At 28.9% G+C, this 17,267-nt stretch overlaps 1 protein-coding gene across 15 annotated transcripts; it reads right to left on the reverse strand.

Annotated features, from left to right (window-relative positions):
* Positions 1-1,818: 1,818 nt before the first annotated feature.
* LOC121117696 (uncharacterized) lies at positions 1,819-15,610 on the reverse strand. Of its 15 annotated transcripts, none has more exons than XM_071888733.1 (12): positions 15,297-15,610; positions 11,562-11,675; positions 10,546-10,687; positions 9,272-9,361; positions 9,008-9,207; positions 8,357-8,923; positions 6,938-7,202; positions 5,818-6,013; positions 5,490-5,760; positions 5,311-5,409; positions 3,597-3,711; positions 1,819-2,056 (listed from the first exon to the last, which is right to left on the reverse strand). In XM_071888733.1, the coding sequence occupies exons 3-12, from the start codon at positions 10,655-10,657 to the stop codon at positions 1,965-1,967; spliced, it is 2,007 nt and encodes a 668-aa protein (XP_071744834.1). In that variant the 5' UTR covers positions 10,658-10,687; positions 11,562-11,675; positions 15,297-15,610; the 3' UTR covers positions 1,819-1,964. The 15 variants fall into 15 exon arrangements, with proteins under 15 accessions (XP_071744834.1, XP_040568108.1, XP_040568100.1 ...); XM_040712174.2 differs by having other exon boundaries at positions 5,818-6,016; XM_040712166.2 differs by having other exon boundaries at positions 5,818-6,016; positions 11,586-11,675; positions 15,297-15,605.
* Between the last annotated feature and the right edge of the window lie 1,657 nt (positions 15,611-17,267).

Genomic DNA, 17,267 nt, shown 5'->3' on the forward strand with positions numbered 1-17,267 from the left:
CCAAGTATGGAGTAACTAATTGTAAGTGCATACCTGTAAATGGAAATTAACACTGAGTATTTGTTGAGGAGTAATATATTATATTAATAAAGCAAAAAAAAATTCTGTTTTTTGAGTCTTAATAACGTTATGGAATGCTGGGTACATTCTCTATTTATCAAATAAAGTATTATAAGATGAAGAGACCATTACCTCCCCCCTCCAGCGGAAAAAAGAATTACCTTGCCAATTGTTCAGAATTTCTACAAAATATGATAACGAATTCGTAGTTTCTCTACTTAGTTAGCTTTGGTCCTTGTGTCAAAGATAATTTTGGAAAACAATAAAACAGGAAGAAAGAAATGAACTGCTAACTAAATACTGTTCAAAGAATTTTTATGTTTATCGTACAGATTCTTTTTTCGTTCAGGCGTTCAAAAATTAAGGGAGAGCATTAACGGTACTTACTCATTTACTACATTATATCAAAGTTTGCTCATAGGTAGTTATCATCGATTTATATATGTACGTAATTGAACTGATTTTTATCCAAAGGAACATAGCTTTTTGACATTTGAAAAATAACTTATTTGAATACGGGGCTATCAATTCTCATCATACATTAAACTTGTGACACAAAGATTTTAGAAAAACAAATTAGCAAGCATTCATTACTACTGTATAAGAAAAAGAATATGTTCTTAACTTTTTAGGCTGCGATCCCTTAGAGCAGAGTAATTTAAATAAACCTAAAACCTTTCAACAATTATTACGTATATTGTATATTTTCGATTTCAGTAGGATAATCTTTTTTTTTTAACTATTTTCGCACAACATAATCCAAATTATAGCAAACAATCAATAACTATGTCATTAAGACACTATGGAGAACTTCATTTTATCTATTTTCTATTAGTATTACATACTAACAGGGCAATGGAGTTTATTTATCTAATAAATATATTATTAGTGTCTGTACAGTTAATATAATTATATCGATTTCAGTTGTATTCTAATCATTTATTTTTGTTTTCTGAACGTTCATGACTTTATTTAGCGGTTTTTAATGTATTTATATTAAAGTATGTATTCCATTATGAACCTATGTGCTTCTCCGAGGGTGGACAGTACGAGTGTAAAAATCAGCGCTACAGACCATATACTCGTACACAGGTCTATTGCATCTGCAGTTTTATGTCAACATATTAAAGAAACCAAAACCTATATAAATATCTCGAAATATGTTAGATCTATATCAGTTCAAAGTGGTTCATCCTCTAATCAACACAAAAAGTCATCTTTCATCAATCATCATGAACACCAAAATCATCTTCACCTCTGTTTTATTACTTAGCATGACTGCACAATTGGCCCAAGGGACCATTGCAATTACAGCAACAGCAGGAGCCGCTGCTTTGGCCTTAACAGCAACTCAAACTACAACAATCCTTGGAGGGCTTTTGCTCTTGAAGAAGGCTGCTCTTTTGGCCTCTGCATATCACACTCGTAATACCAGAGCTCGTCGTGACGTTGTTCTTGGAAATGATGATGATTCCGCTGAATTCAGCTTTCTTTCTGCTGCTGAGCCCTCTCAATGCTACCGAAGGCTCATCTGTGATTTAGCATCCGGAAAGTTAGGAAAGAGTGAGAATGAAGTTCTTCTAGATATGTTCAAGGAAGAGACGCCTATTACCAATCCCAAATTCGAATACATGATTGCTTCCAAGTTGGGAAAGATCACTAAGTCTATTGAGTCATGTGAAATTAGATATGGATGTCAATTGACTGGAGATGAGATGAATAAGCTTTTGGCTTAAATACTTTCATTAATTAATTATATTTTACACATTTGCAATATTTATTCCTCTTTTATAAAAATACCAATATGATAAAGTTGTCAAGTTACTGGGAAAATATACTATGTTAATTATATATAGATTCTACATCATTTATTTTTTAATTGCCTTTTTTTTCTTTTCTTTTTTTCAAATAAGTCCAACACCATATTTTTTACACAGCTTTGGGGTATGAGTGGCTGCAACGGAATATAGTAAGGGAACGTCATTATAATCTAGATCTGTAAAATGAAACAAAAAAACTATAATTACTACAAAAATATTACATTTGGTTAATAATTTATTATTAGTAAGTAATTGAGGTTAAAGATAATTTATCAAGTAAATTTTTCCGTATTTCGTTTAAAGATATCTTGAATTGGCTTCAACTTTTGTTTAAAATAAGTTGACATAAGGGAAGCTTTATTGAAATAAGGACTTTGAATAGATCCCCCATTAATTGAAATAATCAATTAGAGATAGTTAATTTATATTGAAAGTATACTATGAAGTTCACACTTTCGAGATCAGTCAAAATACTCTAATAACTTGTTATATTGTTTTTTTTAATATAAACACTTGCATATTAGTATTTTACTATGTGATAAAACTCTTATAAACCATATTAACAAAAATAATTACAAAAAAATTGTGATAAAATATTTGAGTAATGTATCGGTCCCAAAAAAATATTTATAGACGCTTCCAAATTATACAAAAATCCGGCCCATAGAATAAACTTAAAGACATAATTATAAGTAGATATCTCAACTATATTGTAGGTATAAATACCCAATGGTTATAATAATAGTAAATACTTTAATACAACCTTAATCTATAATAATATAAAACTATTTTTGCACATTCTGTCTGTTTAAAATCTAAGGATTAAACATAACAATGTAATATAAATATTTATAATTTTACTGAACGAATTCAATCGGTAAACTCAAATACATCACTATGATATAATTGAAATTATACCTTGTGGAGGGACCTTTAAAGCTGAGAACTTTTTCAAGGACCAATAAAAAGTATTGGATAAGCCAAAACGGTACCATAAAGACCTTTTTTGTTTACTTACAACATCAACTTTCAAACAGAAATGGAAAGATTGATTAAGACTCTTAGTAGTCACCTGAGGCAGTGAAAAAATTTAATTTTATAATTACTTTTAACTTTTCGATTTATTAATCCATATTGAATCTTTTTTAATGAAAGCTTAGACATAGTAAACTGCACACGCTGATGACACACTCATTGCTCACATCCAATCAAGGGCATTGATATTCTATAGAATTTGAACTGGATATGCACCATAAAGTATAATCCAGTGTTTCAGGTCTAGACTATAGGAAGGCCACATTCTTTTTCGCCAAAAAAGTAAATTTCTCATCACACCACTACAAAACAGATTTCGACGTTTGGGTGGTATCCGTCCTGCTGTCCCAAGACGTAGTTTCCATCTTGGATAATCTGACTAACCCATGTTCAGAATTTTAATATAATTAACTTTTCGTTATAATCATTAATATTAAGACAATAACTATAGAGGAACCAAAAATTAAGTATGAGTTAAGGACCGATACAACCTTATTTAATATGACAGTAAAACGAATGAAAAAAAATAATTGTTAAATTCTGAATATTAGTTCATAAGAATGATATTAACAAGGATTTACTTTATTTTCAGCTTATAATAATTACATAAGACTTTAATTAAGCTCTTCTTAATGAATATGTATCATATAACTATTATGTTGTATAAGAATAAAATCTAACCTAAATTATATACCAAAGTTTTCAAATCCATTAATTCATCAATAAGTAAATAGTCAGCTAACAACTTTGACGAGAGATAAATTTCTTTAAGTTTATCTTCAATATGCATCAAAACCTGGAACACCAAAAACAATATTTTCAATATATTATACAATTTGACAAATCAAATATAACAATGTGCCCTAGAGTGGGGTTAAGAAGGTATATTTTTGAGTTCGGAGGATCTCCCTATGAATAATGTGATCTATTCAAATGATTATTAGATTACAACCTGTTTCAACTATCAATAAGCATGACAGTTGTTTATTGACATTATTTTGTTTAAAAAACGATCAAGAGCCTTGTGGCAAAATAATACAACTCCCTAAATTATATTAATATTTCGTATATTTATCATTTAAAAAATTCTAAATTGTAGTTGGAGCTAAAAAAAATGAATAAAAAGGAATAATATTCTATTTAATTTATTTGTGCCTCCAAACTACTTACTGTCACACTACCTAGAGGAAATATATTTTTTTTTAAGTTTCCTTACACCCATTTTACACAAGCAACATTAGTTTGGAAGGAAATGAAATTCTAATAATTGTGATTTAATTCAGTTAAGTACACACAGTTCGTTCACCACTAAAAAAATTGATAATTAAAAGAAAATATGTCATTGTTATCTAAAAACTTAGTTTTTTCAAAATGCCGGTACTATAGTAGTACTGATGCATTTTAAACGGTGGGGTACTAAATTGATATTTGAACCAGTACTTGCAGCACCCTTTTGTCATAAAAAAAAATTACCACCGATAATGTAATATTCTAAGTTTTGGATATAGAAAATTGTCCTTCTGAATGATTTTATCTTCAAAAATATGAAAATGATTTTTATAACCCGAATATTTACTTCTGTGGCCTTTGGGGCACTTTTCAAAAAATATTTGTTTACGATATATGTTTTAATATTATTTTTTGTTTGAAAAAATTAAAAAAGAATAAAATAAACTTTGTAAGTTCATGTTTTTCAGACTTAAATAATCTTTTAATTATTTCTAAAACATTTTTTTGAATTGGAGATAACGCCTTGTAAGTACAAAAAACCCTCAAAAGTGACCCTCTCTTTAGGAGTTCAATTCCTCATTTTTTATCCCAATGACAAAAATGAACTTTATATTAACAAAACGAGCACCTATAAAAAATCAAACTAGCGTGACAACACTACTAAAGACTCTTATCATTATTTTGACAATAAAGTTAACTATTCTGAAGTTCAAATTATTGTATAGAATGCAATTTTTAAAAAAAGTACTGTTGAATTTTTTATTTAAAAAGTTCAATTCATTTTCCTTATATTAGCACCATTTAACTCCACTTTAGTAAAAGTTATTTAGATAATCTAATTTAAAAACGAAAAATTATAATAACTCCGGACTTGCAGTATTCAATAAAACTATTAGAGAGTTCTGACTAAATTTTTTCTATAGGTCTCATGAACTTTAATTTTTTGGGGATTTTTTCTTTTAAATCATTTTTAAGATATATATTTCTATTAACAACACACAATCACCTAAATAAATTAAAATTTTACAGTTAGATAAAGCTACATTAAACAAAGAAATTTATAATTTTTTAAAGTGAAGAGTTATTAACCGACAACCGAAATACACCCATTGAATCCCACCCTACCTTTGACATAAAAGTTCATTTATTTCATCAAATAACTTACCGGTAGCGTTCCAAAAGATGCCAATTCGACAATGGTATCAAGAAAATTTGCTATTTTGGGAGAAAATAAAATCTGATCCGAATTTTTAGATAATGATTCCTAGGGAAATATAATTTTTTTATAGCTCGATTTGGTCATATTAAATGATACATAAATGTTTGTATCTGCTATTTTCTAACCCTCTTTGAATTCATTAATAAAACTTGGCCATCATCTACATTAACTGAAAGAAATTGCACCTGGCTTAGTTCTGGAATGAAGCTAGACAAATGAGAGGATATTCCTAATAAATGTTTATAGAGATTTCGTTCCGAATAAATTTGAAAATGTGAGGATGATAATGATGTTGGCTGAATGATTCCTTGACAAATGCATCCAGGCATATAAGTTTTCCCCACCAAGAATAAACACGGAAGTTGATTCGGCTCCTCCTCTATTTCTCCATCAAAGCTAAACATCACATTTTACTAACAGTTTACAGTAACTTAGGATTATATGTATATTTACTCCGGCATTGGCACTTTCTTTCCAAATTTAATCCGATTCACACCGTCTATAGTTGCAGATTGCAATTCTTCATTCAAATAATTATTAGAGATTAATCCATTCTCGATGGGATATGGAAGCGTTCCAAAGGATGAGGGACTCACACTTTGAGAGACATACGGTGGTGAAGGGGAATCTCCCAAGATGAATGACTTATCTACTGAAATGTTAAAAACATTTAATTGGTTCAAAACATACAAAAATTAGTGTTAGGGCTCGGTCTGAGACTGATATTTTCTTTCGGTTCGGTTTGAACCCTTTTTCTTGTGAATTTTAAAATAGGTGAAACAAAAAAATTATTTCTTTTTCGTAAGGTTTTAAGTATAAGAACCATACTACCCCCAAAAAAATTTATACGAAAATTACGAAATGTTGCCCTCAAACAAAACTATTAAGTTAAGGTTCATAATTCCTACAAAAATTAAATAATTTTATTTTAATATTGTGTAATAGTTATTATTATATTTATTTAATAGGAAATTTAATTTCATAAAACAGAATTTTTATCATTTATCTAGTAATAAATAATTTACTTACAATTTACAGGACAGAATTATATGAAAGTGATTGAAACTGAAAGGATTGAAACAATCGTGAAACAGGTAAACCCTATATTTCCAGTGCTGTAATGTATTAATATATGTCCCTAAACACATACGAAACGATAATTTTTGTAAGTTATCCCTTTTTTAAATTTATTTTTATAAAATTTAGAGGCTATTTTCTGAAGTGTTGCTCCTGGGCAACGTTATGAAAGAAAGTTGTCATTTTTGTACGTTATGGAACAACATTTTAGTGAAGATCGCAGTTTCAGATCGTAAATCAAAATTTAAACGTTTTCAAATCATTGACCGATTTTTCGGTCTCATACTTTGGACAAATTGTATCCCATACACAAGATGAACACATACGAGAAAACTTTCAAATTCATATGACGTCATTGTATCGATGCTCAAAATTTGTCGAAGTTGTCGAAAATTCAGTTATAAAATCAGTCAAGAGTTAATTTTTAGTAAGACATATTTTTTTGTGGAACCGATCTTGACCGAACCCCAACACTAGTACAGAGAGTTAAAATTACATTTGAATGATTCTCTCCTTCCAACTGAAATTTCTTGAGATTTTTGACTATTATTTGACAAATTATCTTTAAAAATATAAAAATTAGACATGAGTGATGCATCCAATTCCTCATTTTCCAATTTCTTAAATAGGGTATCATCATACTTTTTAGGATAAACAAGTGAGCAACGAATGAAATAAGAGGTAACAAATAGTAAATCCTTTAATAGGTTTTCATCTTTGGAATACAATACGGTCTTTGTTACTTTGGAATTTGATCCAACCTTTAAGAGTAAATTGGTACATTAAAATTAATTATCTATATTAATAAAGCAAAGTTTATCTGTTTGTCTGTAAAAGACTCATTAAGTTATGGTCAGTCATACGCTGGATGCTGAAGAGCTGATAGTAAAAAGGCTTCATTTATCTTAATGCAAGACGAAAGTACTAAAAATATTATTTTAAAAGAAATGTTTGCATTTACTGTTTAAAATTTTTTTTAATTTTGAAGAAGTATAAATAATATACTTTTTTAATTTTATATAAAATTAACTTTTAAATTCTGTAAGTTTAATTCTTGGGGATAATTAATCATAGATATTAAAAAATTGCTATGCAAGGAATGTGGGCAACAAGGGTAGTGTTCAAAAACTTTGTGTTATAGTTTAACAAATAAACCGGAGAAATTCCGGTTACTCCTTCTAGTGTCCTCAAATTTTAAAACGGAGCTTTAAATGGTATGTATAAATTAGATTATGATTAATCACAGTAGTTAAAAAAATTACCTTTGGATTTAGATGATGTGCCCTATTGTTCAGACTCGATCTGAGACTGATTTTTCTGGCCAATTTGGAAACAAATTTCAAATCAATTTGCTGATAAAAAACTTCTTTAAATGTCTTTTCTAAAAATAAATGAGGAAGGACCGGTTCAAGATCGAATTTTACTACGAAACCGGTTCAGAAATGTTTAAAATTATATAAAAAAATTGCAAGTAACAAATCTTAAATGACATTTAAAGTATGAATTATTTAATATACTCTATTCTCAAAAGTTGCATGTCTATAGTTTTTATCATTATGATCAAAAATGATATAATTATTAAACTTTTTATAGAAAGATTTCATTTTTTGTAAATTTGTTTTTACAAGACATTTTCAACAATTCAGAAAAATATATAGAAAGAATTTAATCAAATTTGAATCTAGAAACTTGAACATAACTGCAGACAATATTTTTTACTTTTTTTCCTTTATTTAGATAACCCTAAATAATGTAGATGTTGTAAAAAAAGAAATTTAAAAAAACACTTTGTAGGCTCTCAAAACAGAAACTTTGTTATATAAAGGTCAAAATCAGGGGCGTAGCATCTCAATCAAACTTGGTGGACTAGTGTTACTATTGGATATATAATTGATAGGGGATATAATTTCCCTACTTTTCCGTGTAAATCCATATATTGAAGTTTTTGAGGATTATACCAAAATTGTGTATTTTCTTCAAATGGTTCCAGTGTGAAAAAGTTTTTTAAATGTTGATTAGAACTCGAAAATGAAAAAGAACTTTTATCCAACCCATTCGGAACAATGGTATCAATCCATCCTAAATGGTGCGTTAAAACCCCAGTTAGAAATGTACTAAAGAAAAAATTTGTCTCTTTGGTGTCCAAACGCCTTCGCAGCTTGCATAACACATTCACAAATGAACTCATTACAGTATGATCCTGGTCATGAGATGCGTATAGGAACCAAGCAGTCTTTTCCAGTTTGAAATAGGACTCTTCAATAAAATTATTCAAGTCTTTGTGCACTTGACGTGAAAGTTGATACATTGAATGAATAAATTCCTTCCTCCTCTTATAGGCTCTTAAAGTCTCACAGGATATAAATGATATGAATTCATACAAGAAGAAATTGTTTTTTAAAATGTAATCCCTACATTTGGTGAGGAAAATAATCCCGAGTGCAAGAATGGGTGAGTTATTATCTGATATGATGTGATTTGACTACATCGAAGGTTTTCAATATATTAAGTAAGAAGGAAAATCTTTATTAGTCGATTTAAAAAAAAAAAAATATGTCAATCTCACCGATGGAGAAGATTTTAAAAATTCCACAGAATCAATTTTAAAAGATGGGAGAGTGGATAACGATTTCCCATTTTCAAAGATTTGATTTTCTGGTAAGGAGTACTCTGTCAAGGATTTCTTATCTCTAAGCTTTAACGGATGAATTAAACAATTGGTTCCACTCATTCTTCGTCGCATATAAGCTAGGCTTGTATTTGACCCTATTTTACCATAAATCATAATGTATTTCAAATAGTTTAATTTTAAAAAAAATTTTAAACGTACCTTCACTGATTGATGAAAAAGAAGTTAAGTTCATAGACTCACTATGGAAAAATCCAGAGTCACATTGCGATACATCAATATTCGAAATACCTAAAATATAAAATTAAAATGCTATAATTGCAAATTATGGGCAATAGCATATACGTGTACACTAGAATGTTTTTTTAAATATTTTCCTTCCGAAATGTTGGGAAAGGGTATTGTCCAAAAATGTAATTTAATAAAAAATGAAGGAATATAAAGTTTGGGCTAAATTAACCAATGTTGAGACGTTGAAAATGGTTCTTGAATAAAAGTCGATATAGAGCAGTTACACTAATGTTGATGAACACATCATCTTCAAAAAGTTATTAAATAACTCTCCCCAAAAATAATTAGGTTTATCCAAAAAAGAAAAAAAATATATTTATGTACCACATAACCATTTTTTTCTTCATTAGGTCTTGTAATTAGAGATCATATACTAAAATAATAACGAAAATCAACCGAGGAGGACTATATGACCTAAGTGACGTTACGTTTTCTTTAGTTATTCGAATCTATCATGTCTACACCCTCAACATGCAGGCAGAAAATAATAAATCTACATTTTTTCAATTTCCAAATCTTGTAAGTGTATTTTTCAATTTTTTTAAATTGATTATGAAACTATTTTAAGAGACTATAAATTTTTATGCTGCTTTTTAGGTATGGATTTATTTAATTCTATTTATATTCAAGTATTTAATATAATGACAAACAAATTATTATAAAAATGAATGATTCTATAAATCTTAAGCATTCTAATAGTTAAGGCAAATGCCATTTAAAAAAAATGACATGTCAAACCAATACATTTTTTGTATAATTGCGTTTGTCTGTTATTTGACTAGGTTCTTTTGAAGAATGACTTACAAAATACACATTTAACCATTTTAAAAGGCATGTTGACTGAAAATTGGATGGGATGAAGTTTATATAATTTATTACTAATGTCCCATTCAGGACCATGGAAAATTTATGAACATTCCATATGTTGAGAGTTCCGTTTTTAGGTATAGCATAAGATGTAAACCTTTTTTTAACGTCTTTGGAAGTAAAAAAAGTACACATATACATATTGATTTCATGATTAACACTATGGTTGTTGATAAGACATTAACATCAAATATTCACTAAAAATGTATAATTTGATAAAAATATGGACTTTTTCACATTTTTAAACTATGTCCCACAACATTTTGAAGAAATAATATTTTAAGAACCAATGTAATGTACATACGCTTAAATGTTACCTTGATGTAAACCAGAAATACTATTCCCAAAGGATGATCCTACACTGGAAGAGCTTACGTTCGGTGAAAGAAACATGGAAATGTCTGATGACTTGTGAAGCGTACTCCACATGAAATCTGTCTCATTTTCGAAAAGATGTAGCTTGATTGAAATTAATAATAATTAAATACAGATATTACTAAATGAATATTGTAGATGTATGTTTTTCATCAAAATTCATTAACAGAGCGTTTAGATCAACATTTCGTTTTAGCAATGATGGTATTTCTCCCAAATTAGTAAATAATTGTATACAAGATTAAAGTAGTGTAGTTTGTACACATACTGCTATCTTCAGTTCATTTTTTACATCGATCAGTGTATTAATAATAGAGTTAAAGCCCTCTGAATTCAATGAGAGTAATCACAGTAGAGATAATTTTTTTAAATACTATGTTTAATATTTATAAATGCACGATCATTGAGTTGACTGGAATACCCATGAAAAATCATGAGAGGTCAAGTATATCAGGAACTTTCATTGAAAGGAAGGGGAAGAACCAGATGGGCACAATATTAAGAAAGACTTTTCTACTTTTTCATCCAGTTGGTTGAGGAAAGCTTCTTGTTATGGTAACAGGGATCAAATTTCTTCAGCCTCGGGGACCATGTCCAAAAAGATTCAGATATCGCTTATGGACAACTACTTCAAAATGATTTCAATGAGCTGCCCTTCCTAAGACCCCCTCCCACCCTAAGGAAACTGATGACTGTGATAATAAGGAATAGTTTACCAACAGAGCCTCTTGTAATAAAAATACGTCTCTAACTGCCGTCATCAAGCAGCAATGCTCCCGTCTCCTAAAAAAAGTCGGGGTGTGAAGGTCTGATGGTTCTTTTAAGTTAGGTAGTAGTCGGAAGAAATTTGATCTGAACACCCTGTAATGGCTTTCCCAGCTTTGAATGCATCAAATTCATTTTAAGGACTGGCATATTATGTAAATAATTAATTTATTTTGAAAATATAATTATTTACTAGTTTCTATAGAAGAAATTATACTTTAAAGTTACAACCACGATCTTTGAGTGGAAAGTTTCCATACATTAGTTCTGCTAAGGATTTGATATCTTCCTTTGAAGTTTTCAATAGCTGAAAAATACAATAAATTATGTAAGTTAATTACAATTAGTAGATATAGAGAATCAGAATAGACGTCACATTTTTTTTTTTTAAATAGCACTTTCTCTAGCACTGAGTGACCAAATATTGAGTAAATTGACTGTTATTTGGATGAAAAACTTAGATTAACAATACAAATGTGTAGTGCTCCTTGACTGTTGATATAATTTGAATTTTCAAAACATGAAAGAATAATTAATAAAATTACCAATTTTTTACAGGTTTCTAAGATATAATCCCTTTAATCACACTCACTAGGATTCCAGCAATTTTTACATGTCTAATCATGGAAATGCTTAAGCATATAATACTAGAAACTAGTTTTTATATGGTCAAAGGAACTGGGAAGCATGAACAAGCCTGTACTAAATTTTCCTTTCTTTTTTTTATTAAAATTCTCATTCTACCACACATTTTTTTTAAATGGTAGTCAAATCATTTAAAAATTGCTTCCTTTGCTGTTATTTATAATTCAAAAGGAATTTAGTTGGAACTGTGGAATGTGGATACTAAAATTTCTATAATCTAATTTGTTTTTAAAATAATGAAGGAAACATTAGATTTTTTCTAAATCAGTTTTCCCCTCAGTATCTTCTAAATTAAATAATACAAAGTTTGTCTAGAAAGTCTTTTTGAATTTCCCTATAATATCACACCTTTAGAACTGCGTGACTACTTGATATATGAAATAACAACGTAGCAATGAGTGTTTGTAGCTATACCTCAACCCGTCATATTAAAAAAGAAAAGAAAACAGGAGTGCATATACAAAATAAAACAATTAATATGACTTTAAATGAGATTTAGCAACGAAATAAAGCTCAGCACATCATATTAAAAATAAAAAAAGGGTAATAAGTGTATTTAGGTCTGTGAAACCTAAATATTTTTTACGTTTGATTTTTTGTTTTTGTTAGCAACCTGAATTTGTATTTTATTTTGTCAATCTGTTATTATTATTCTTCCATTTTCGAGGTGAAAATATCTAATTATTGAATAGCTACGTCTGAGTGTGCTAATGAAATACAAAAGGTTATACTGATGATTTATTGGATAATTATATTCTATATTAATAAAGCAAATCCTTATTATTAAAAAAAAAAGTGTGTCTGTTCGTTCACACCTAATAACTCCAGGAAAGGCAGGAAAACATTAAGAAAATGATATTTATTTTATTTCAGGACTGTAATACCATTTTTCTTATGGTACTTTCCAGATAAAATTGTTATTTTGGTGTCAAAATAGGCTATTGTAAAACTTTTTGCACAATAACACTTTTAAAGCTATGAACCAAATATTGTAATTTTATAACTGCATAGGTATAAATATACCATACAAACTACAGTGCACCTGTTTTATGAAAAAAAAATTAAAATATATCATTCTGAGATGGATTCAATGCAAATAAGTTTAAGTAAAACACCACAAATTTTATGAAAAAAAAAATTATGTTATCAAAAATAAATACATAAAAATCTGTTTCTATAAGTGATCCATGGATTGGTTATATAATCAATGTAGTCTGGAAAAAATGGTGGATCCAAGGAGTTTCCATCAGTAGTTCAAAATAATTAAGGAATGGTAGACATAAAATCTTATGTCTGTTTTACAAATTCAGACGAAAAATGGGATAAAAGATCAATTCTGAGGTATTGAAATCAAAATTATTATAAATATTATTCAAAGATTTACGTGGTATAATCCATTGAATATCTCTGAACATACACCTCAAGTCAGGTGAAGCCCATAGCTAGAGTTGTATAACCTATGACATGGAATGCGTGCGGAACTTTTTTTAGTTGCAATTTGAACTGGATAAATGTATTACTTTTATTATGTAATTTATGAGAAGAGAGCATATAACTCTGAAGAATTAACTAAAGCGTTTACTCAGGAATTACAGAGAGTAACAATGAAGGTTTGCTCGGAAGTTTTAAGTGTAAGACTTTGTTGGACTTAAAGGAGAGTTCTTGATCGAGATCGCAGTAATTCAAGTCTATATGTACATGCCATATGTAAAAGGAGTAGGGTCTGTGTTTATTTCCTTCCTTACACGACTGTTTCAAACTGATTTAATAAAATATCATGACAGCTAAGTTGCTCTCATTGCAAAGATTATTCAAATTGTGAGAATTACCAAGTTCATTTTTGGTTTCTTTTATTTTTAAATGGCCGCAGTTCATATTTTATGCAGCTCTAAGCATAGCTCAGTCATCCAAACATATTTCTGTCCTCTCTATTTTTTTTTTCTATATGTGGAACACATCCTGGTGTACCACGAAAATGTGAAAAAGCAATATTGCCATTTAATTTTATTTAAAAAAGAATAAAATTTATTTCACAAATGAAAAAAAACAATGATTTTCCGTAGTTTATCTTTAATGAAAAAAGTGTCATCTTTTATAAAAGAAAAGGAATACTTTGACTGAAATTCTAAGAGTTCAATTTTGTGAATATTGCAAAAAGGCTTCAAACCAAAGTACTTCTGTATTGTAGACATTTTTTATCAATGACAGAATCATTAATAGGTTGCCAATTTTTAATCTCTGACAAAAGCCATGTACGTTATAGGGATTTGGCATAGGAAGTGGCCATTCTAGATCACTGATCAGTAACCTCAATTTACTACAGTTATTAAATTATGAAAACATCAATATACGTAGTAGTCCTGATGATAAATTCCACGTATATACTACTAGAATCTGGAGTGCATAAGAAAGTCACAAAAATCTTCTTCTTTTCGCATGAAGATGAGGGATTTTATTATTAAATTGATTTTGAACTAAAATATCGTACTATTGTTAAACTCAAACTGATTAAATTCGCAGTAAATGGGGTAATAGCGTACAAATGATTGTCACTAAACGAAAAAAAAACTAGGGACCCCTGCAAAATTTGAAATCCAAATCTATTTTTTTTAAAGGTAAAACAGTCATTTCTTTGTCATATGCCCTAACGACGGTAAAACTAATTAGTATTCAAATTAAAAGGGTGCAAGAACAAAAGGTTATCAAATTATTATGTACAAACTCATTCTAGGTGGTAGGTGAATGTGTTACTAGAGAAGGGATACATACTCCATGACAAAATTAAAAATAAAAATGTAAAATGAGGACATTGATTTAATTAATTTTGTCAAAAAAGTTCATATCATATCTTTTAATAAATTTTAAAAAAAGGTCATCGAAGTTAGATTTATGTTAATAATCGGCAAGATCTAGCCGAAAATCAGCTAATTTGACAACCCTACTCTTCAGGTTGCCAACTACAAATAAATATCACAAGTGTTCAAGTCATGTTTTTTACAACTCTAAGGCACCGCTACACCAAATCGACTTTAATTTTAGATAGCCAAAAATGTAATAACGTTGTATTTTCCAATCTTAAATTTAAGTTAGGTTGGTGCAACCGGACCTATGTATATATAAAAATATTCGTTCTTATTGATATTACGACCATATCAATTAACTCCTTAAAAATACACACCTTGTAAACAATTAATGAGCTGTCAAATATTATCAATTATGTTGGATGTTATAAGTTTGTCCTCTAGCAGTGTCGTTTGAAAATAATTAATTTCTACATACGTACTTTGTATCCATAATTATCATAGATTTGATCATATTCATCCAAATTTGAATTTTCCATCAACTGCTCACGAAATGTAGAAGCAGAATCAAAAATGACTTTCTTTCCATGACTAGGATAATCACGAATGAGAATTATCCTAATATTATTTATATCTTTATTCTCGGAAGAAGCAGACGATGAATAACTCATTGAGGAAGCTGATCTTATGAACCAATGAAAAAAGAGTTTACATGAAATAGTTTATTTAAAAAGTCACGAGATCATAATTATTTAAGTTTTGAGACTACTAATATATGTATGTTTCCATTACTATTGAAAACAGCTTTCCTTTTTTGGGGGAACTGAAGTAAGACTCTTACGTACTTACGTGCCAAGTTTCGAATTATCATCTTACGTAGAGAAGGTAGTGATGGATAAAATTTATGATTAGGAAATTACTGAATGATGCAAATCCCTCTTCAACAATTGATACACATAAATATTTCAGCCCAATTATTAGCCTATTAAAGATTATAAACAGTATAATATGAATACAAGATTAATGAGTTATGACTCATTAAACGCACTCATCCCAGTTTAATTATTATTATTTGTTCATGTAGACTTCTTGATGATGTAGCAAGTGTACTAGTTTTATATGTAACTATTCAATTAGATAGGTCTTTCAACCTAAATACTTTATTCATAAGTAACTAATACATTTTTTTACTTCCGTTAAGTTCATGCACTATTTTGTCATATTAAATTTTACTTGTAACGATTAACCATGATATAATATTGTTTTATAGAATTTTATTCATGAGTTTGAAGTGTCACCAATCAAACGAATAGGGCTACCAAAATATAATGATCGAGAAAATACATCATTTTACTTCAATATTTATAATATATATAGCTTTTTAACTCTCCGCATAATTTGCCTCAAAATTCAAGAATAACCATTTTCGGGGCTCAAAGTTGACATCTTGACTACATTACAAAAAAAAATTCAATCAATCTTGGTAAAACTTCATCAAATGGTTTTATGACTACAAAGACTTATAAATTGCATTGAATATTACCAATGATAAGTACTGATATTTGAATTAAATCAAAGTAATATGATCTAAAAATGGCTATATTTGTACTTTTTTTTCCACAACGGGGAAATAAGATAATATTTAACGATTTCATAACATATTTTTAAGATTTTAGGGTCAGATACTTAATAAAGCTAGTCAATAGAGAGATAAATTTTTGATAGACACTAAGGTTTCAATGCTTTTATTTGTTGGTCCCACTTTGAGATCCAATACTTCACTAATTTCCTTAAAATTAATTAATAAGGGAGAGGGGGGTAGGCTTAACTTCAAACACCTTAATAAAATACTTATATAAAAAGGGTTCTTCTTAAATATGTAAATATATGATAAAAATTTCGGGAGATAGTTGTGCCACACAAAAGGATAATGAGCTTCAAATCTACTCCCAATAAGTCTATTATTTCGCTAAAGAATAATTATACAATCCCCAAATAAATGGATAATAAATAACATTACTACGTATTCTTTACTAATCACTATCAGTCATCTATCAGTTTATATATGCCACGTGAATTCCAGTGTTACCTATTAATTATAATATTAAAGACCTACAGCTACCTCACATTGAATTACGATTTGACACCATGTGTCAAACACCTGTAAAACATAAATGAATCACCAACAAAGCAGTGACAGTAGATAAGAAAATGGGTCGTTCATAATAATATATTTTGAAAAACAACTAAGAACCATTTTGAGCATGAGTATATACTCATAAATCATAATGTAGTCAATTATTAAGTACTATGTCTAAATCTAACATACTTGTATTTATATTAAACCGAGCAGCAACAAATAAAGAAGAGATGAAGAGATATTATTCAAAATTAAAAAAAATTCTGAGAACAGCGCGTGTGAGGTATCTATCCAATGAGAGGTGAAAAAAGAA

This window comes from Lepeophtheirus salmonis, chromosome 5 (assembly GCF_016086655.4).
Source record: "Lepeophtheirus salmonis chromosome 5, UVic_Lsal_1.4, whole genome shotgun sequence".
In the NCBI taxonomy this organism is placed as follows: Eukaryota; Metazoa; Arthropoda; class Copepoda; order Siphonostomatoida; family Caligidae; genus Lepeophtheirus; species Lepeophtheirus salmonis.

Coding starts and splice junctions, on each gene's coding strand:
- LOC121117696 (XM_040712166.2), bottom strand. CDS start 15,485: ATGAGTTATTCATCGTCTGCTTCTTCCGAGAATAAAGATATAAATAAT. Junction 11,676..15,296: donor ATGATAATTATGGATACAAA/GTACGTATGTAG, acceptor TGTATTTTTCAG/CTATTGAAAACTTCAAAGGA. Junction 3,712..5,310: donor CATCTTTTGGAACGCTACCG/GTAAGTTATTTG, acceptor TTGGTGTTCCAG/GTTTTGATGCATATTGAAGA.